The following is a 20257-nucleotide window of genomic DNA, read 5'->3' as shown; positions in this document are numbered from 1 at the left end:
CAGATGAGAAGAGAACAAGGTCATGGCATGCTGCATTGCTGTTCCGAGCCACCTGTTGCCACAAAATATGATTTTCTACATATTATATGAAAATGGAGAAATCATCACCTACCTGAGGGCCGATCAGACCATTGATTCCTGGGAATCCTGGTTCTCCCTTTTTGCCCTGTGTGTTCAACAGAGGAGCAAATATTAGAAATGAGGACAAAGACTGCTACTGACTTTCCAAAGCCTTTCACCTCAAAACTCATAAATCACTCTAATGTGAGTACACAAAACACACTGGCTAGAAATGAAGGCAGCAGACACCATTTGGATGAGAAAATCCAGCCGTCTTTGACAGGTCTGTATCTCTCAGATGGTGAGAATAGCCCCTACAGGTGAGGGTTGGTCTCATGCATGTCTTGGCGTCTCTCACACTTTGCAATCCCACCTGGGTGCTGCCCATGGAGGGTCAGAGAAGTCACAGTGCTGAGATGCAGCCAAAGGAGGTACCACGTGTAGATACATGCTGAAAGGCATTTTCCTTGCTGCAGTCTAGCGCTTCACCCCTCCCCAGCAAAGCCAAGCAGTGTTCCTTGTGTTTCTGGCAATGTCTCATATAGTAAGAAAGAAAATAATTAATAACCCTGGTTCGTAATGAATATAAAATATTCACTATCTCTAAGCCAGAAAACAGGAGTCCATGATGCATTTCTAACTAAGGTTGGCATTACCATCAAGGAATTGTGGAATCACAGAACCATAGAATAATTTGGGTTGGAAGGAACCTTCAAAGCTCATCTAGTCCAACCCCTGCCATGAGCAGGGACATCTTCACCCAGATCAGGTTGCTCAGAGCCCCATCCAGCCTGACCAAACTTCGCAATTAGATCTCAAAAAAAAGGGTCTTGCAGTAGATTTTTTCTATGCTGTTTCTACATCCGACTCACTCTCATTCACATAAATTATTTTGTGCATGAACTAACTTGAAAAAAGGCGAATTATTACTACTTATCTCTCTGACTGATGTACATTGGAGCTTCAATCATAGAGAACAACATTCATTAAAGGTTACTATTTCAAAAAATATTTTTCTTTTTTTTTTCACATGAGACTATTCTTACTGTCCTACGAGACTCCTGATTTTTATTTTTTTTTTTTTATTTGCACTGATTATTCTTTGGGCATGGAAATATTTTGACAATGCCAATTTAGAAAGCCAAACTACAGTATGGTACATAAAACTCAAAATGGATTTAGTTAGTTGATACCTCATGTCTATGTGGAAAGTACTACTATAGGATAACTAGATGTTTTCTTTTGGTTTCCTTCTGAAATTTCAATCACTTAAACGAACTTGTATCATTTCAATAAGAGGTAAGTTCTTGAAATACAGGTTATTTGGGGCATACTTCAGAAGAACCCTGTGTTTAGGCTGAATTACCCAAAGATCTGCACGCTTTCCAGAAGTATGTCAGACATCTACACCTTTTGTGTTTATCAAGGAAAAAGAGTTGGGTTTATTTCCAAAAAATATTTCAGTAGATCAGGTGTCAAAAAACTTAAGAGGAGAATCAAAGCACTTCAATTCCCTTCAGTTTCAGAGAAGAAAAAGGACAGGAAGAGGGGAAAAAAAAAAAAAAAAGGGCAAAAACACCCCACCACCACCAAAACTAAGACAGAAAGAGACTCTCAGAGTTTTCCTTCTTTTTCAGGTAGTTTGAGTAAAATCAAAGACACAGTATTGTCTATCACTCAAAGGTCTTACAAGACAGACGAGAACAGCAAAGCTTCTTTCTTCCCACTGTGTGCTCTTGATATGAGCGTATTATTGTCAAAATATAGACAACAGGTGCCAGGAACTGAGAAGCAGCTGACTAATAAAAAGACCAAAACCCAGTGGCCTGGTTCAGGTTGGAATTGTTATCTCCTGCCCCAAGACAGGATCAAAGGGCGGATGTGAATTGTCAGAGGTGCGGCCTCACCAGTGCCAAGTACAGTGAAACAATCCCTTCTCTAGTCCTGCTGGCCACACTATTCCTGACACAAGCCAGGATGCTGGTGGTCTTTTTGGCCACCTGGGCACACACTGGCTCATGTTCAGCTGCTGTCAATCAACACCCCCAGGTCCTTTTCCCCCAGACGCTTTCCAGTCACTCTTCCCTGAGCCTGTAGCGCTGCCTGGGGTTGTTGTGACCCAAGTGAGGACCCAGCACTTGGCCTTGTTGAACCTCATACAATTGGCCTCAGTCCTTTGATCCAGCTGGTCCAGACTCCTGTTTGGCCTCCCTGCCCTCCAGCAGATCAACACTCCCACCCACCTTGGTGTCATCTGCAAACTTACTGAGGGTGCACTCAATCCCCTCATCCAGATCATTGATAAAGAGATTAAACAGAACTGGCCCCAATACTGAGCCCTGGTTCTTGATCTTAAGCAATCTGTAAGATGGTCTTAAGCCGTCGTTAATACAAAGGCCAGAAGAAGCCTTAGGCCATTGGAAGCCCTGATGACAGGGCTTCTTAATGCAACTTGATTATTCAGCCATACTTGTACCGCACATTAGTAGAAGACTCTGCAACTGCTCCAAGAACTGTGATACAGGTGATATAAAAGGTGGTGGTTTATTTCTAGTACAATTAATTCATTTAAACGAAAAAAATAAGCTTTCAGTAGCCCTCTTAAGAAATTAAACTGACACTTTCTGTACTATAATACAAATTGTGATTCTATAAAGAATATGCCTTTTTATTGGCAACTGTACTATCCCATGTATTCTTTTATTTCTTCAGCAACAGCAGGAAAAGTGATTTGAGGTTAAAGGAATATAATGCTTCCTCTTTTTCTAGAAATCTTCCAAAAATATATGACCCTTTACCTGTCAGCCAAACTGTCACAAGGGTGTTTGGCACAATATGTCATCTTCTATGAAATCTATACACTGTGTAGGTGGCTGTTGCATTGTATTTCTAACACCAGCCTACATTGCCTCTGCCCTTGCACAGCTCAGGATCCTTCACTTCTAGCAGACTGTTATGAGACATTAATTTCCATATGAAATTGTTCCAAACACATCTTTACTCCATTAGTAGTTTGTGCCAGTTGCATTATGGTTAACTAAAGTACTGCAGGACTCTAAGAACTCCAACAAATGGTCGTATCTGCAGTCCTGTGTTAGGACACGGGCTCTGTGCATGTGCCAGCTTCATTTACATCTTGGTTGAGGACTATAAAGCAAACCTGAGGTTGAATCACATTGCAAAACAGTAATCATTTTACATCAGCCCCTTTGCAGCACACTACTTGAAAGGTCCTGAAGTCAACCTTGCATTGCAGTTTGTCCCTTACATTACAAGATATTAGTGTAGTATAGTTATAAAGTACTTCAAGAACCAAACTTTCAGGAGATATAAGTTATTGTAACATCATGTCTAGAAACACCCTCTGCATAAAACAGCAGAGGAATTAGCCAAACAGATGGCTAGTGATTTTCATCTGTTCTGCATAGGTTTGCTAACAATACTGAAAAGTAGTCCAAAATTTGTCTCCAGCTATACTTGTTATTTCTGTTACCACAGTGAAGAAGGCTACATCTGTGCTAAATAAAATGGGCCAGGGCTTCATGTGTGAAGAGCACAGAAGCTTGGGTTCATACAGCTGAAATCTTCTTTCCACAAAGGAAGAGAACCTTTGTAATCCAGCCTGCCAGGTACAGTCACCCTGCAGAGCAGGGTCATTTGTGACTGATGACTAGTTGGCACGACCCAAAGGTGTGCTCAGTGATAGACAAACCCATGCTCTCCACTGCTCTGGCTGTTCGTTTTACTCACATACTTGTACAACTTTACACACCTACCCCTATTTACAGGGAGAGTAGAATGACGAGATATGCAGTTCTTAGAATAGAATCATAGAATAATTTAGGTTGGAAAAAGACCCTTAAGATCGAGTTCAACTAGAAACCCAGCACTGCCAAGTCCACCACTAAACCATGTCCTTTGGTGCCATTTCTATATATCTTTTAAATACCTTCATGGATGGTAACTCAACTCCTTCCCTGGGCAGCCTGTTCCAATGCCTGACAACCCTTTTAGTGAATATTTTTTTCCTAATACCCAATCAACAAGCTCAGTCTTACAAGAAGACAAGACTGGAGCCACAGTGACACTGAGGTATCATGACCGCATCGATGTCCTGATCGCTGCTAGAGAGCCTTCTTGTTCAGGGGTGTGCAAGAGGGTTCACCACATCTCTGAGTTGTGGATTTAGAGCCTCCCCTCGCTTCACATCCAGTCATTTAAACCTAGATTCAGACAAATATTTGAGGAGATTTCTGCTCTAAGTCTGTCTAGATAAATGCTTTCTGCAAACAAATTTACATAGGATGGTAATCAATGACTGGATTTATATTTGTGCTTTGTCAAGAACTGTATTAATGGTGAATCAGTAGTATCTGCTAATCTGTTGTCTCTCCCGCATATGGGTTTTCCATGTAGATCCAGGACTTTGATTCATCTCTAGTATTCACTAATTGAATAATGGTCTTTAATTAAAAAAATAAATCTATCCACCTAAGATGCCTGGTGACTAATAATGACCCTTAGGAGAAGAAATCTGACTAGTTAGACACAGCAGAGTCTAGGGAAACTTTCAAAGACACTACGGATCAAATGACATATTAAATCAAATGACCATTAGCAGAAGCATTTTCTGTCCTGTTGCAGATCCTGACAGATCACTGTCCTTTCCCCAGTTAACATGCTCTATTAATCTCATTCAAGAAACAATTTTTCACAGCAGGCTTTAAAACCAGGGCAATTCAGAACTTGTTAACTCATAGGTAAAGCAGAGCACAGTTATTTGCTAAAGTGTTTAGGTGATATTTTCTGAAGACTGGAAAAGTACATGAAAGCAAGTAAATGCCCTTTTCAACTGTGGCATTAACACGAGGCTAAACACCGCATCCTCCGAAGGAGAAGATTCCTAAAAGTCGTGCTTATAGCTCAATTTAACAGCATACAATTCAATGGAAAGTCTGTAGAAAACCACCGACCAAGGAATGTATTTCATCCCTGTATTGTCCTTTGCCTGTTGTCCCTTCCCATGCTCACAAGCAGCTCTTTCAAGCCCACTCTTTGACAGCACCAGTGTTGCAAAGCTTCCCATGCAACACCCACAATCTTGTCTATGGATTAAACTTGATTTATGGGTCAAGTCTCTGTCTACCTGAAAAAACAACCCATCAAACAGCAGTACTGAGACCAAAGTGGCTGCCCCCACAAAGGCTAAAGAGATCTCTCACTCCCACCTTTATCTATTGCCTAGTGAAATGTTCTTCATACAAATGGGCTGAAGCAAGGAAAGGCAGATCCAGAGTACTCACGTGGTGTGATGAGACCCACTGTGAAATTTACTTTGTATCAATACTTGAATATTTCAAAACATAACTCTGAGTTGGAGAAAAAACAATATATATGTAGTTTTTTTTAACTGAACTATCTAAGCTCCTGGTAGAGAATGGTATACCAGCTCCCATTTGTGTGAGCTTCTGTTTGAGTACACAATAGAAAGTAATAAGCATTGCAAGTGTCTTAACATTTATTTGACTTCCAAGACAACAGCATTTCTCTGAACTTTCAACACCTCCATCTTACCAGTGGCTCTACACACTCAGAATCATAATAAGTGCCCTCTTGACAGCAAAGAGCAGACACAAAGACAGGAGCACAAGTGACAAAAATGAAACTTTCCTAGGGTCCCACAGGGCACTGCATAAAATAAAAGAGGTACTGCAAGTCCCTGGCCCATAAAGAAGGAATAGAGAAAAGGACTGGGGCCTCCAGGATCCTTAAATAAATAGAAAAATATATGTACATCAAGCCTTATTGAGCAAAGCTGTTCTCAGCATCTTGAGATTTATGTTAAATAAAAACACAAACTCACCCTTTGACCTGGTAAACCAGGGACTCCAGGTTTTCCTTCCAGACCAGGCTCTCCCTTTAAAAGTGAAAAGTTTTAGAAAGTTAACCGAGTAAGAAAAATTAATGAACTACATAACCACTCCCTAGCTGTATTGTGCTGTCTTTACTGCATGGCTACCTAGACAACTCTTACCTGATAATTATGTTGTCCTGTGAGCAGAAGAGAATAAGGAAACAGGATAGAGAAAAGTGACAATGCCCTGATTAAACACAGAGCACATAACTGTATTTAAATTATATAATTAAAACCAGATTTACCTAAGTGATGCACCTTCACAATACCATCAGTTTTACGAAACCAAATCAACAGTGAAACACAACAAACAATTCAGAAGTGAGAAAATGCAGAGTATTTGCAAATGAGGCAGCAATGACAGTCTGAACTGAGATACCCTGCAGAGCTCTGTTATAAAATATTACTGGAAGCAGCTAAATTAAGTCAAAAGTAAGAATGCTAGCATGTCTAAATTGTTGCAAAAATTGTGTTGAAGCACAAACATACATACCTAACTCTTGTTTTTCATATACAAAATATTTTAAGCAGGACCCTGTGGCATGAAGCCAACTCCTTCTACAGAAAGGGTTCTCTGCCCTTTGTTATGTGATAGCTTCCAAGTTACTAGTGAGTGCCTCTCTGAGATGCGCTGAATGCCCATACAGCTCTTCAGGACATTAGAAATAGGAAAACAATCAGGTTCTGCATGACAACAGCCTTGAGGCAAAATCTGTCTCTGTGTGATGACTGCCCATGTCCTGGATACTGCCTCCAGATGTTCAGAGCTGCCATCCACAGCAGGACACTTTCAGTAGTGAAGAAAACAGAAGCCTGGGGCCACTGTTTAAGATCTTAGTTCCTGAATAATGTACAAGATTTACATGTATTCCTCACACCAATCTGAGTTTCAGTTTCTGAGATTTTCAAGCAGTTAGAGAAACAACTTACTGGAGGTCCAGGAAGTCCAGGTTGGCCTTGTGGTCCTCGTGGCCCAGGCTCTCCCTACAGAAATGGTTTTATTTTTTAAATGTTACAGTATCTGTATGAAAAATTATATGAGCGCATTACTCATATTGGCAATCTGAGCAGGATCTATACTACCCCTTTCCTCATAGACCCCAAAGAACCAGTGCAGAGACCAGCTGGTTTTCTCCTTAATCCTTCAGCTACTTGAATTATTTGCACACATTAGACTGCACAGAGACTGATCCACCCACACTCAGTAGGCATTTATCCATTACTGGCTTTTTGTTTTTCAAAGGCAGTAACTCTACCAAAGACAATGGGCTAGCCTGGATATTCTAATAAAACATTACGGATTGGGGTTTGGTGGTAGAGAAAGCAATTATTGCAAGAACAGCCTCCACTGGCATTTCCTCTGAGCCAGCACAGCTGTAAAAGGTTTTAAAGTATCAATTAGATGATGCATATAATTATATTAAGTAACAGTTGAAAACAGATCATGCACCCACCAACACAAAATTTAAATTTAAATATATTTTATCCATAGGTAGGACTAACAGACTGAAGCAAAGGGTATCTCTCCCTTATTTAAGTGTCCAAGTTCAGAGACAAACTCAAATACAGTTTGACTTTCACATTAACACTTTCCTGCACCTAAAGAATTGCATAGCTGACACTCTAATTCATACTTTTCATTCTTTCTGTGAATTCATATTAAATTCACTGCACCCGAAAAGGACATTGCCATTTTTCCACTCTTATTTGCTTTAAAAAATGCTTCAAAATTAAGGTGGATAAAAGCATTGTCATGCCATCAAGAAACACGTTTTCCCATTTAGAGTATAGAAAACAAAGTCTAATCTAACAAGAAACTGAAATACATAAAAGTATCCTTGTAATGGAAGAATAGATATTGAATCTCTCTTACTTGCTCTCCTTTCAGGCCTTCAGTATGCACCTGCAATGGAAATGCAGAGTCATAAAGGAGAAGAAGAGGAAAGACAACACAGGAGGTGCCAGGGGTGTGATGGTGTCCCACACCATGTTTTTGTCCCCTCGCCATTCCCTGGAGCCAAGTGCTGCAGTTCCTCAAATCCTGCTGCATCCCGCGAGATGCTTTGTACTTAAACAGCTCAGACTGACACAAGGTTTGCTGTCTCAGTTACCTAAGAAGTGATTTGTGTGGCTATATGAACAGCAAGAACTTACTCAATTATCTCATGGGTATAAAAAAGTTAGTAAATCCCCTGGATCTTGTCTTATTTTAAATTACGAAGTCATACTGAATGAAGAAGACACCATATAAATAGCAGGTTGACTTTCAATATGTGCATGATTCAGACCTTTCTTCAGTTCCTCGATGCAAGACATCGTGTCTGTGAGTGACAACTGTCAGTCTTCTCAGCCCCTTCTCCACCCACCTTCTGGAACTTTAGGCTCACTTTCAGGTTTTATACATATTTTTTGAAATCTCTTGGCAACTACTGCCATGTCACTAATTTCATATTTAAGCAGGACAGTAAAAGGCTCTTTTTTTCAGCCCTTTCTCTCCTTTTGCTTTCTACCACATTCTGGGTAAAGAAATTGCCTGTCATCTTCCTCATGATGACCCGGGAGCTTCTCATACTTGTCTTTAGCACCGTGTCCTTCTTTGGCACAGTGCTACAGTTAAACATTACTGCTATCAGTGGTCTTTCGATGCTTTGCATTTCCATTTCCAAGAGTGCTGTTTCTAATTTTTATCCTGTTTTTTTTGGAAAGTAAAAGGGATACTCCCAAAGTGCTTTGTTACCAGCCATTGCAAAAATCAGTTCTAGTCCTCTCCGCTGCATAACGTTGAGGTAAATCATCTTTTTCCATTCACTTGGAGAAGACTTCTTCATACAGAATATACTAACCTCTGGACAGCCTTATGTCTCTGCTAGTGACACCTCTGGGGTCACTGAAGGAATTGCTGAAGGCAGAGGGATGCACAAAGGCATGTAAATCTAGTGCCACAGGAATGATGACCTCCCCTCTTCTGTTTTCTAGGTTTGCTTTTTTATCACTGCTTTCCTGATTTCAGCCCATGAGCTCTTTGTTGTCTCATATTTCACCAGGACTTTTTCAGATACAATACAAGGAAAGATCATTCCCCCTCCTCAGAAACTGCCTTTCTCTTCTCCCCTCCCAGCTCTCACATCCAGTCCATGACGAAGGCACCCAGTAACTCAATCCTGAACTTCCATTTGCTTTAATAACTTTCACCGGCTTTATTTTCAAAAGACCACTGGGCACTGACTCAACAACAGTCCTGGAAACCACACAGTCCTGTCACAGTATTGCTTTCTCTGATGCTGCTGAGGCAATTATTTCATTGCCTCTTCACCTAGTCTTAACATTCCAAAAGCTCCCACAATTGTGGCAGAGTATCTCTTTGCTGGAACCCACCACTCATCTTCTTCAAAATTCTTCTCTGCCTTAAACATCACTTTTAAAAAACCAAAACCAAAAACTAAAACACATTTAAGAACATCTCTCATTTAGCAAAGTCCTCCCACCCCCAGCTTTCACTTTCTCTTCTCATGCAATAATGCCTATAATGTTTGAGAAAGCTAAAAACAATGCTTACTACAGAGCCAGGTAATCCTGGAAGTCCTGGTTCACCCTGCAGGGAAATGCGAAAGAAATGAAAAAGCATAACATAGCACAGAGTACAACATAACACAATACATAGCATAACACAAAACAAAAGCGAAACTCTGAGCATGTTTTCCAGCTGCTGTTGTACATCCTTATTTTCAATACCATCCCATAATTATTAGATATTAACATACAATTCCAATTAACTCTATTTTTTTCTGCCTGCAGAAACTGGTTGTGGTCTATTTAACTGTGATGCTACACATGGATTTTAATGACATTTAGTGACTTAGAGTGAATGATGCACTGGGTGCACCACAAGACTAAATCTGAGCTTCAAAAATCTTGTAGCTGGCATACACATACCAGACAAATAAACCTGTTTGATGCTCAGATCCATAACAGAATCTGAAGGATGGTTATTTAGGGGCCAAAATGCTTTTGTTTGTGAATGAGCAAAAAAATTATGGAAAAATAAAAGGAAGTAAGAAATAGTACCATTTTCCCCAAGTCATTTCATAGAGCAGAATCACACTATGAGTGTTTGCAGGACACTGAGATGCTACACCCTCGTTAGATGATTTATTGCTATCTAGGCTATCAATTTATTCCAGCACATTTTTTTTCCAGCAGTGTCCACTATTTATTATGCTTTAAGACTAACCCTTCAGAAGGTCTCTCCTTTACTGTAGATACAGACTAATGCAAAAATTATTATATAGCTTCCTTTCACAGTCTATTTATTCATTACTCATGAAGGCCTCTGAATGACCCAACATATCTTTCATGCTATTTACTCTTAAGGTAACTTTAATTACTATTTGTTATTTATTATAAAAAGTAGCAGAAGGACTGAAGAGACATACATCAGTTGCACTGAACGTAATGGAGCACGGCGGTAAACATCTTGTGGGAGCATCAAACAGTTCCATTTCAAAAGGAATCCATAGCTTCAGAGATATGGATGAAGTGATATGAACTCAAGACTACTCTCTATCGTGCATGTGATGGAGCAAAATGATCTTGTTGTTTATCACCACAGTGGATGTTCCCTGCTTGTAGGTGCTTCTGAACACCACCACTCCACACCCTTCCCCCGCAAAAATAAGCTGTTGAATCTAAATGGGAAAGTAAGGGGAAACAGATTTGCTTCTGAACTCTGCATTCTTGGACAAGGCTCACTACCTTATCTGGAGGAGAAAAGGAGAAAGAAAATCCAGAATCGGGCATGTCTTTCCACTTATGTCGAAGAACTAGGTAGGAAATACTAAAACCACAATGTCATCTCTAGTAGAGTGGTAAACATAAGGCTGCTCTGGAAACTCTAACAACTCTGTAAAATGATGAGGTCAAAATTGCTGCTAAGGGCAGTGTATAATTATTTTGCAAGTAGGAGGGTTGAACTTGTTTCATTGACACTTTCTGAACTGATATCTTCTGGGTCAGAAAATTGGCATGTACACAAACATATTGACACTTCTACTCACTTTCTTAAGTGATGAAGATTTCCTGAGCTGAACTATTTTCTACTTCCTTCTACTCCCACTAGGAGGATTAAACCAAGAGTAGAGGAGCTATAACCAGACCCAATTTACTTCTCACTTATAGCTGTTTCAGATTGAAGAAATATCAGAAAAGGAGAAACATCTAAATGCATATAAGCTTCATTTATACACAAATGAGAGAAATCTTAAGCCAATAGCACTGATATTTCCCACACTGGGGGCCCAAGAAGGAATTAATAAATACGTGTCCAAAACCCTCCCATGCATCCCATCCCAACTCACCTTTTCTCCCTTGATTCCACTGGCACCTGGAGGGCCCGGGCTGCCAGCAGGGCCCTATGAAAGGTAAAATGGAGAGAAAAATCTTAGTTTTACATACTGCAGGTTATCAACTGCAATTCCCCTTAACGTACAGGACAAACACGAGACTGCAGGTTTGGGTATGAGCAGCACTAAGAGTTACGTCCCATTGTACTGCATTAGGAGTTAATATGACACATAAGGCTGCTTTGGTCCTGCTGCATAGAGAGAAAAAGATATAAAGATGGAGATGTCACAACAGCCACAACAACAGCAATCCAATTTCAGCTGGTTCAGAAGGATTGCAGTTCAGGGAGTATATCAGTGTCAAACACAAAATTTAGGATAAAATTCAGGCGTGAGAATTTGCTCACTGCTAGGTGTCTAGAAATGAAAAAGGCAAAAAAGCTTCAGAAAAACCCAGCTTCTGTAATAGGGTGTCACTTGGAGAAATAGTTCCTTAGAAGTAGTAAACAATCAGCGTCCACCACGTCCCTCTGCAATTTCTCACTTCATCCACATTTACTGCAAGTATAAACCAGTCCTGTAAACAATGTAATGGGCATAGTGAACATAGTTCATTGTGATTCTAGTGCCGCATCTAGCGCTGGAAAATACTTCCATGTCAAAAGGACATCAATAAACACTAACTGGTCACGTACTTCTCAGTATAGGGTAAACAGGGACTGAGGAACGGAGAAGAGAGAAAGCAATGATCAAGTGTCAAATCCCCCATTGAGAAGCAAAAGAACACTTAGTGGAATAATCTCTATCACCTCACAGAGAGGAAGGTGTAGATTTAACAAAGATTAAGACTGCTAATGACATTATACCTTGACATCTCAATACAAAAGACATGTCCCATATGGAAACAAAAATACTTCCCAAAAAAATCAAGTTGAAACTGTGGCTGCTAAAAGAGTGAGAGCAAGAGACCTGGGCAGCATGTGGCTGCTATGCTGGTATTGCACGTTCGGGTCAGACCTCAGCAGCTGTTTTGTCTGTGTGAGCAGCAGGATCAACCACCTGAAGATGAACTATCCTAAGGTTTCAACATGCAGCTCCTCCACCTCTGCAACTGCAAAAACGTGCCTCCAAATGATCATTTCCAAAGAGGGAAACAGCAAGGGCAAGTGAATGGGATGCAGATGCAGCATCCTGGAGGCTTCAGGCTCAAGGGTGGCAATGATTAGCTGCATGGCTTTTGGAAAATCACTTTTTAGCCTCTGCTTCTAATTCTGTCCTTTAATACTTAGACCAGAAGATCCTTGGCAGTAAAGGATGTCTCTCATTAGTTATCATACCCTAAGTAATGAAACCATCTTGTGGGATCTACAGATAGCAGTTTTAGACAACATGTTATCTGTCTAATCAGCAGAAACGTACTGATCTTCTAGACCATTTTCTAGTTTCATCCTGCCTTAAAAATGTAAATAGTCCCAAGCCTTTCTTATTGAAAACAAACCAAATATATTAGATCCAGTTCTCCCCCTTTCATGTTGTGAGAGGGAAAAAGAAAAGTTTATAAAAATCAGACTTAGAGAACTGAATTTTTATGTGTGCTTCCTTATGTCTTTAATAAAAATTAAGACAAATATCTAACCTATCATCTTTAAAGGACTAGTGTTTCCTTTAAGTGTATACTGCATTACAATTTGATTATAAACCCAAACAAAAAAGAAAACTGTGCCAACAAAGATCCTTAGAATAAGCAGTACAATAACCGCTGATGCAGCAGGATCCTGCCATGACTCAACAGCCATCCAAGACAATTCTCAGTTTGAATCATCTTTCACTTCTTCCAAAGAAAACATAGCAGTTGTTGAGTATGTGTAACTTACCTGCTTCCCCTCCACACCTGGCTTTCCAGGGAACCCATCTAGGCCTCTTTCTCCCTGGAGAAAGAAGAGAAGGAACCTCTATAACTCAAATCTCTGCTGTTCAAGTCACCATTCTGCAAGAAATGTCCATGTCATCTGCTCCAAGAGTAAGGAATAAGGATAGAAATTCAATTCAACGCAGTAGAGAAAATGGCTGAAGTCCGCACATCTGTACTACAACAAGCTGTTGGGAGTCTCCATCCAGTAACAAGGTGAAACAAATGCAGTGAGTACGAAACTTCCATTCTTTCCAACTTTGCTAACTGTTGGCACTTGTCTACCTACAAAACATAGCACAAAATACTTGGGATGTGAATTCAGACACAACAAGTGGTTGTGTGCTAGCTTTCTCTGTGGAAATCATTCCTCTATCTGCTGAGGGCGCTCATATAAACCGGACAATGTGCACCAGGGAAACAGCAGCCTGAAGTAGCCTCTTACAAAAACAATGAATCCACAATCCAACAATGGCTCATTTTTACCTGGTTAACAAAAACTTTTTTATTTTTTACCTTTGCTTTCTGTAACCTGGGGGAACAACTAATCCATTCCTATATATCTTCAGAGTTAACAGTCTATATAGTCCACAGGCAATCTAGTCCACTGATTTTAATACCTGAAGATATGTTTTTTCTCTTGTACTGAAACCTGAATTTTTCTTGCTACATTTCAGACTAGTATGTCTTTCTATAACCCCCCCACAGAGAACAGACTGTTCCCTTCACCTTTACAATGGGCTTTTATCTATTTGAAGACTCACAAAACTTCCCATTCACACTTCAATAGACTAAACAACCTCAATACTTTCAACATTTATTCATGTGCATCTTTTCCAGATCTTTGATCTTTTTGTTGTTCTCATTTTTGCACTGCCCAATTTTTGCACATCTTCTCTGTAGCCATGTACCCCCAGCTGGACACAGCTGAGGCTAACTTTGAGCAGAAAGAGTATTTTGTGGTTTATAGAGTATTCTTCTGTATAAATCCCAGGATAATGTTGGCTTTACCGCAAACTCCCTCATGCAAGACACCTCCTGATTCAGTTGTTCCCAGCCTGCAGGAGTGTGCAATTTGTTGTCTTACATATATTAAGCATTCTGCAGTTGCCTCTTCTCAATGTCATCTTCTGCTTTGTACTTCCACACTCAATGTTAAAATATTCCATACTTTATAATCCAGGTCCTTCCATGACAGAGATGATGACCAAACCAATGACACACTCCTGCTGAACTTTACTTTTCTCATACAGATTGTGGTCCTTGCCCATTCCAGCCTCCTTAGTTTAAAACTCTTTGAAAGAGGGACTTTATTTTACTGTGTAAACACTGAAACCTCTGTAAAATGAAAGGCTGATTTTGCTTGGATCCTGCACACACAGTTGAATACAAATTACTAAATACACACACAGTGCCACTGTTAACATAAATGAGCATGAAAAAATAAATTCTACAAGTACGAGGAGTGACAGAAAAATATTAGTTTTACTCTATTTATTTAAATGTTTCAGACATTTCAATTCTGATTACTGTCCCACAGGATCCCTGTTAGACCTCTGTTATTATCTGCAAGCCCACACTTATGGCATTGGATTTAATTAGCTGCTTTTGAAAACTATATTGATTCAGCAAGTCAGAAATAGATTTGCAAATCAATTTATTTCTTGTCCTCCTTTAGGAAGTCCATCAGTCTTGTAATACAAATAGTGTTTCAAAATTATGCGTCCCAGGAATGAAATTAGAGACCTGCACATTACAAAAAGCAGCTGAAAACCAGCATCAGATGTTCAGATCTATTTGCTTTTGGGGTGATAGTTACCACATTCATGGTTTCCTTTGCATTGACTGAGCTACAAGTATCCTGAATTTGACACTTTCAGTAAGCTACAATCTGGTAGATTGCTGACAAAATGCACAGTATATACTCAGGAGAATTTTTAACATCCATACACTGCAGCAACGAATACTTCACACATGTTGTTTTAGCTGGCAAAACAGAAAAGTGTCAATGTTCTTACTGCTAGTAATGGGGGCTTGGAAAGCCAAATGTACTATTTATACAAATATATACAATAAAGTTGTTTGAAAACAACACAAACAAATTGTGCTTTCCATTGTTTCTCCAGAAAACTTGTCATTATATTTTTTTCCATTCTTTACAAAAAGACTAGGGGAAGGTTTGTTGTTGTTTTCCCAAAAGAAAGAAAAAAAACACAATATAAATTTCTTTCCCAAATTTTCACTTCAACACTCCCTTTCCATTCCCTCTGCTCTACTGGGTTTTCTTCTTTTAACCAGTGGAACAAAACGGTGAAGAGTTGTAAGCAACAGGGGGAAAACCTAATTCCACACAAACTTTAGTGCTGTTTTCTGACCTCCACCAGTTAGATAATGTAACCGTTTGTTGGAAAAAAAATGATCTCCCAAGGGTCTGCACGGAAAAAAAAGGAGATGATCTGCAAATAAAGATGGTCTGCAGGGCTACAAAGATGATGAGGGGTCTGGAGCATCTTCGTTATGAGGAGAGACTGAGAGAGCTGGGGCTGTTCAGCCTGGAGAAAAGAAGGTTGAGAGAGGATCTCATCAATGTTTATAAATATCTCAAGGGTGGATGTCAAGAGGTTGGGACCACACTCTTCAGTGATGGTCAGTGATAGGAAGAGGGGGCAACAGGCACAGACTGAAGCACAGGAGGTTCCATCTGACTATGAGGAGAAGCTTCTTTCCTTTAAGGTGCCAAAGCCTGGACCAGGCTGCCCAGGGAGGTTGTGGAGTCTCCTTCTCTGGAGACATTCAAACCCGCCTGGACACCTTCCTGTGTGATCTGCTCTGGTGAACCTGCTTTAGCAGGTGGGTTGGACTGGATGATCTCCAGAGGTCCCTTCCAACCCCAACCATTCCGTGAAACCCACTACACAGAGATACCTGGCAGCAGCAGATCAGCACCGCTGCCTCCTTCCATGAGCTTTTCTCCAACACAACAGACATGGATCTATCGGATGGGTACATGTGTATGCAGAAAAAAATAATGCCCCATGTCATGCTGAACATGCTTAAATTAACATGTCAGGTATCACATATGGCTTATGTTGGTAGGGAAGTACGCCAAACTTATCTCTGCAGAGTTTGTCCTGGGGTCTACAGTGAGCCCATTGGGTGCAAAAGGACACGAGGCACCACTCACACTGTGCAGAGGCTCCCCTGAAGTGCAAATTTAAATGATAATACTGGATTTAGACACCTCACTATTTATATCTGGAGTTCTGGAATATAGAAGCAAGATGTATTAAGCCTTTTTACATATTACGGTTTATATTCAATAGACTGATATACAGTACATGGGCTAGTGCTCTCATCTGGTATAATAAACACTTTTCTCCTCAGGCACAAAGAAACACAGGTTGTGTAGGTGTCAGTATTCAAGTTACAGACTGAAGAGCAGACAAGGAAATATTTGGCCCATCGCATTTACGCCCACAGTTTTCACACTAGTAATGACTGGTAAAAGTTTGGATACTCTGAGACCAGCATGGAAAAAAACAAAGTACAATTGTTACAGCAGAGATCTGGCTGCTTCAGGAAGAAAAAAAAAAAAAAAGAGGAGGTCTAATTGTGCATATCCTTCTAATCCTTCTAATGAAACAAAACCTAATTCACTTCTTCCCCACTTTAATCTTCCTCTAGCTTAGTCAGCTGCCTGCCCACACACAGCTCCAGCTTTGTCTCCCATCACGGTGATGTCAGAAAGATGGATTTTCTTCCAGGAGCCAAATATTCCAGCAGATTAGACAACTTCGCCTCCAGAAAAGCAGCAGAGGCACTGGCTAGACACAACACACTGAGCCAGTCCTGCAAAGGACTGAGGCAAAAGCATGAGGAAGATAAAGTATGATCCAGCCTTTTGCTCCTGTTGCAGCAGTGAGGACAGATAAGATGAAACATGGTCGTGGTCATTTCATCATAAACAACGAAATGGACACAGGGAACAGACACCTTAGCACATGGTAAAGCAAAGCACAATATCTTAAACTGAGGGTTTGATCATTTTTTCCTAGTAGCCTGGTGTAAATCTCTGGGTTTCTTCTCCAGAAGGAGATGGAGAGTGAGAAATGGGAACAAGGCCGTGCTGCAAGCTAATAACTCCCTCCTTTGTACACACACAGCCAGATATCACTAAAGATAGTTTGAACACGGGCAAGGCTGCCAGATCAGCACTGAGATATTCCTGTCTCAGGACCAGCTTGAGAGCAAGACAGGACATTGCTAAGGGCTGAAAGCTGCCCAGAGCCAGCAAGAAAGGCCCTGCTGCCTGTTTTGTTTACGTGAGAAAAAGGACAGGTCCTGTCAGACTGAGGGCCTGATGATCCCCTATCTCCTGCTGCTTTTCGGAGCAGGAGAGGACCAGCACCTGTTTCTCCTGGCAGGGAGAGCAAAATGCACCTCTGTGGAGCCTTGAGCACTGTCTTGCAGATCTGCAGCAGACGCACCTGCAAGCATATCTGAGGTCTCTCCCAAGACAATGAACAAACTGAAATAATACTTGATGTCTGTCCAGTTCTCCTTTTAAATGCTTATTCCAGGTATAATAGCACTTGGTCTCTTTGTTGAACCATAAACACGGTTCAAATCCCGGTGTCCTGTGCTCTGTAAAACAGCAATTCCCAGACAGACGAGAGTAGAGAACTGGGCAGGAGACCAGGTGAATGAACCCTTTAACAGAGAAACTACATGGTACTCATTAAAAACAGAACTTATGGTGATGGAGGAAGACAGACACATGGGAAGCTAGATCATCTGCACAGCTGTAGTGAGACGGGGAAATGCTGGATGTAGATGCTGTCAGCAGCATTCAGTGGTCATTCACAACTCTCAGGGAGGGCACACAGTGTGGACACCCTGCTAGAACTCCCCAATGGCATACCTTCACTCCACTCCTCCTCTCTCTCCTCCATCCCCAGCTACACACAGACAAGAAGTCCCTAAATGTGTGTTTAGTAGACAGCAGAGATCCATAAAGTCCTCCAGTGCTTCCATGGGTGGTCATTCCCAGACAGCACTGGGACGTGCAGTGCAGTGAGGAAAATCCGTCATCAATTACCCTCCAGAGCTGCTGGCCTGGAAGCCCACCCTACCTAAGGAGCAAAGACAAATAACAGCCTGGCTTTTCCTAGCATGCAGCAGGAATACCTTGTCTCCTCGTGTTCCCTTTTCTCCTCTTTCTCCTTGTAGACCCTAAAAACAAAGAGGAAAAAAGAGATTATAAAACTCAGTCCAAGTTGAGGCATAGTTATCTCCTCTAATTAGTCAGAGGAAATGGCTTCAAATTGCATCAGGGAAGGTTCAGTTTGGATATTAGGAAAAATTTCTTCACAGAAAAGGTTATCAGGTATTGGAACAGGTTGCTCATGGAAGTGGTGGAGTCACCATCCCTGGAGGTGTTTAAAAGATGTATAGATGAGGTTCTTAAGGACACAGTTTAGTGCTAGATTTAGGACATGGTTGGACTTGATCTTAAGGGTGTCTTCCAACCAAAATGATTCTGTGATTCAGTTCTATGATTCTAAGCCACTGTGGATATCTGCACAACCTATTCAAGTGAACCTCAAGGACATTTTCCATATTACCAACCTTCAAAGTTGGCCACAAGCACAGTCTTAGCAGACTTACAGAGCAGGAATGACCTGTGGGCCCAAGAACATCTGTAATATCATATTGCCCGCAGACACACGACCATCCTGCCAACAATAGTGTGGAGGGACAGGGAACACACCACAGCTGCAGATGGTCTGGAAAACAACCAGTGCTCTGCATTTTTCATGTTGCTCATAAACAATGAGGACTTAGGCAGAGGACAATATTGATGGAAAAACCTATTGCATAAACAAGCAAGAATGTCCATTCCTGGTGGTTTTGGATGTGACAGCTAGGCAGACAGCAGGTACCTCTGAGAACTGGCAAATACCAGATAATCCCTGTACTGGAGGTCCAAGCACATTTCTGTGCTGTGAATCCAATGCCAACATTCATCTAGACTGCATAATTCATCTCCTCCCAGGTACACCAGAAGCATTTTTTGGGGCTTAGTCTGATGAAAGACAGCAACACTAATACAGGCAATTGACTCAATGGGCAGGAACAGATTCCACCTCCCCTTGGCACAGAAAGCACCTTGTATTTTATCTTTATTGTAGCAACTGAGCAACCAGCTAATGGCTACAGGCAGACAAATATGCTCAGTCAGTAGTGACCTCTCTAAACCTGCCAAAGCTTAAAATGCTTCTTATTCTAATAATACATTTGTATTTAAACTTCAATTTACTTTACACTATAGTGGAGGCTTACTTCCAAGCTCGTGAGAACTGCATGTCTGAGTTCATTTGGCTTATAGGATCTTCAGATTTAAGGCCATGGTTGACTGTAAGCAAAATCTGCACAGCCATGTCCATTTCTAACAACCCAAACCGAACCTGCACATCTTCCCACACTGCAAAGAACTAACCCTATTGTTTCCAAAGGCCAAATGGCCGGAGGTTTAAAAATATGACTCCTTTAATGGGCTAGTAACCATGGGGCCCTCATGTAGACTGAATAGATGATTATTGCCTTGCTCCTCCTCAGCAGCCAAAGACAAACATCAGAACATCAGTCCTATGACAGAAAAGGGTGGGATCTTCAAAGACCATGCACCACAAGAGTGGTATACTTCTCACACAGAAACGTGACTCAAGGAACAGGAACAAAGCGTTCTCATAGCTCTGTCAATTTATTCATTAATATTGCAGGAGTCTATTACATGGAGTGGTAGTACCAATCCCATATTCATTTTACCCCCATATCATCTTCAAGTCTAATACAATTCAGCCTTAGACCATACAGGGAAACAGCATGAACTTGGGCCAAGACAAAAGTGCTCAAGCTCTTTAGAACACATTGGACCCCTTTGTAGCACTTTGCAAAGCAAGTCCTCACTGGTACAGGGAAATCTTTCAGTGCATGAGCACAGCTGCTATGCTGCTAAAGCGCACTGATATACAG

At 40.9% G+C, this 20257-nt stretch overlaps 1 protein-coding gene across 3 annotated transcripts in view; it reads right to left on the bottom strand.

Moving 5' to 3' along the window:
• The window catches only part of COL22A1 (collagen type XXII alpha 1 chain), a 232188-nt gene that overhangs the window by 79474 nt on the left and 132457 nt on the right, over positions 1-20257 (bottom strand). For all 3 annotated transcript variants that reach the window (XM_071803774.1, XM_065831575.2, XM_071803775.1), the window contains exons 17-24: positions 18410-18454; positions 13188-13241; positions 11329-11382; positions 9531-9566; positions 7848-7877; positions 6905-6958; positions 5924-5977; positions 113-166 (exon numbers count right to left, since the gene is read on the bottom strand). In XM_071803774.1, the coding sequence (XP_071659875.1) occupies positions 113-166; positions 5924-5977; positions 6905-6958; positions 7848-7877; positions 9531-9566; positions 11329-11382; positions 13188-13241; positions 18410-18454 (381 nt within the window). The remainder of the gene's footprint in view (positions 1-112; positions 167-5923; positions 5978-6904; positions 6959-7847; positions 7878-9530; positions 9567-11328; positions 11383-13187; positions 13242-18409; positions 18455-20257) is intronic.

This window comes from Patagioenas fasciata, chromosome 2 (genome assembly GCF_037038585.1).
Source record: "Patagioenas fasciata isolate bPatFas1 chromosome 2, bPatFas1.hap1, whole genome shotgun sequence".
NCBI classification, from domain to species: Eukaryota; Metazoa; Chordata; class Aves; order Columbiformes; family Columbidae; genus Patagioenas; species Patagioenas fasciata.
This window is presented reverse-complemented; position numbering and strand designations above follow the sequence as displayed.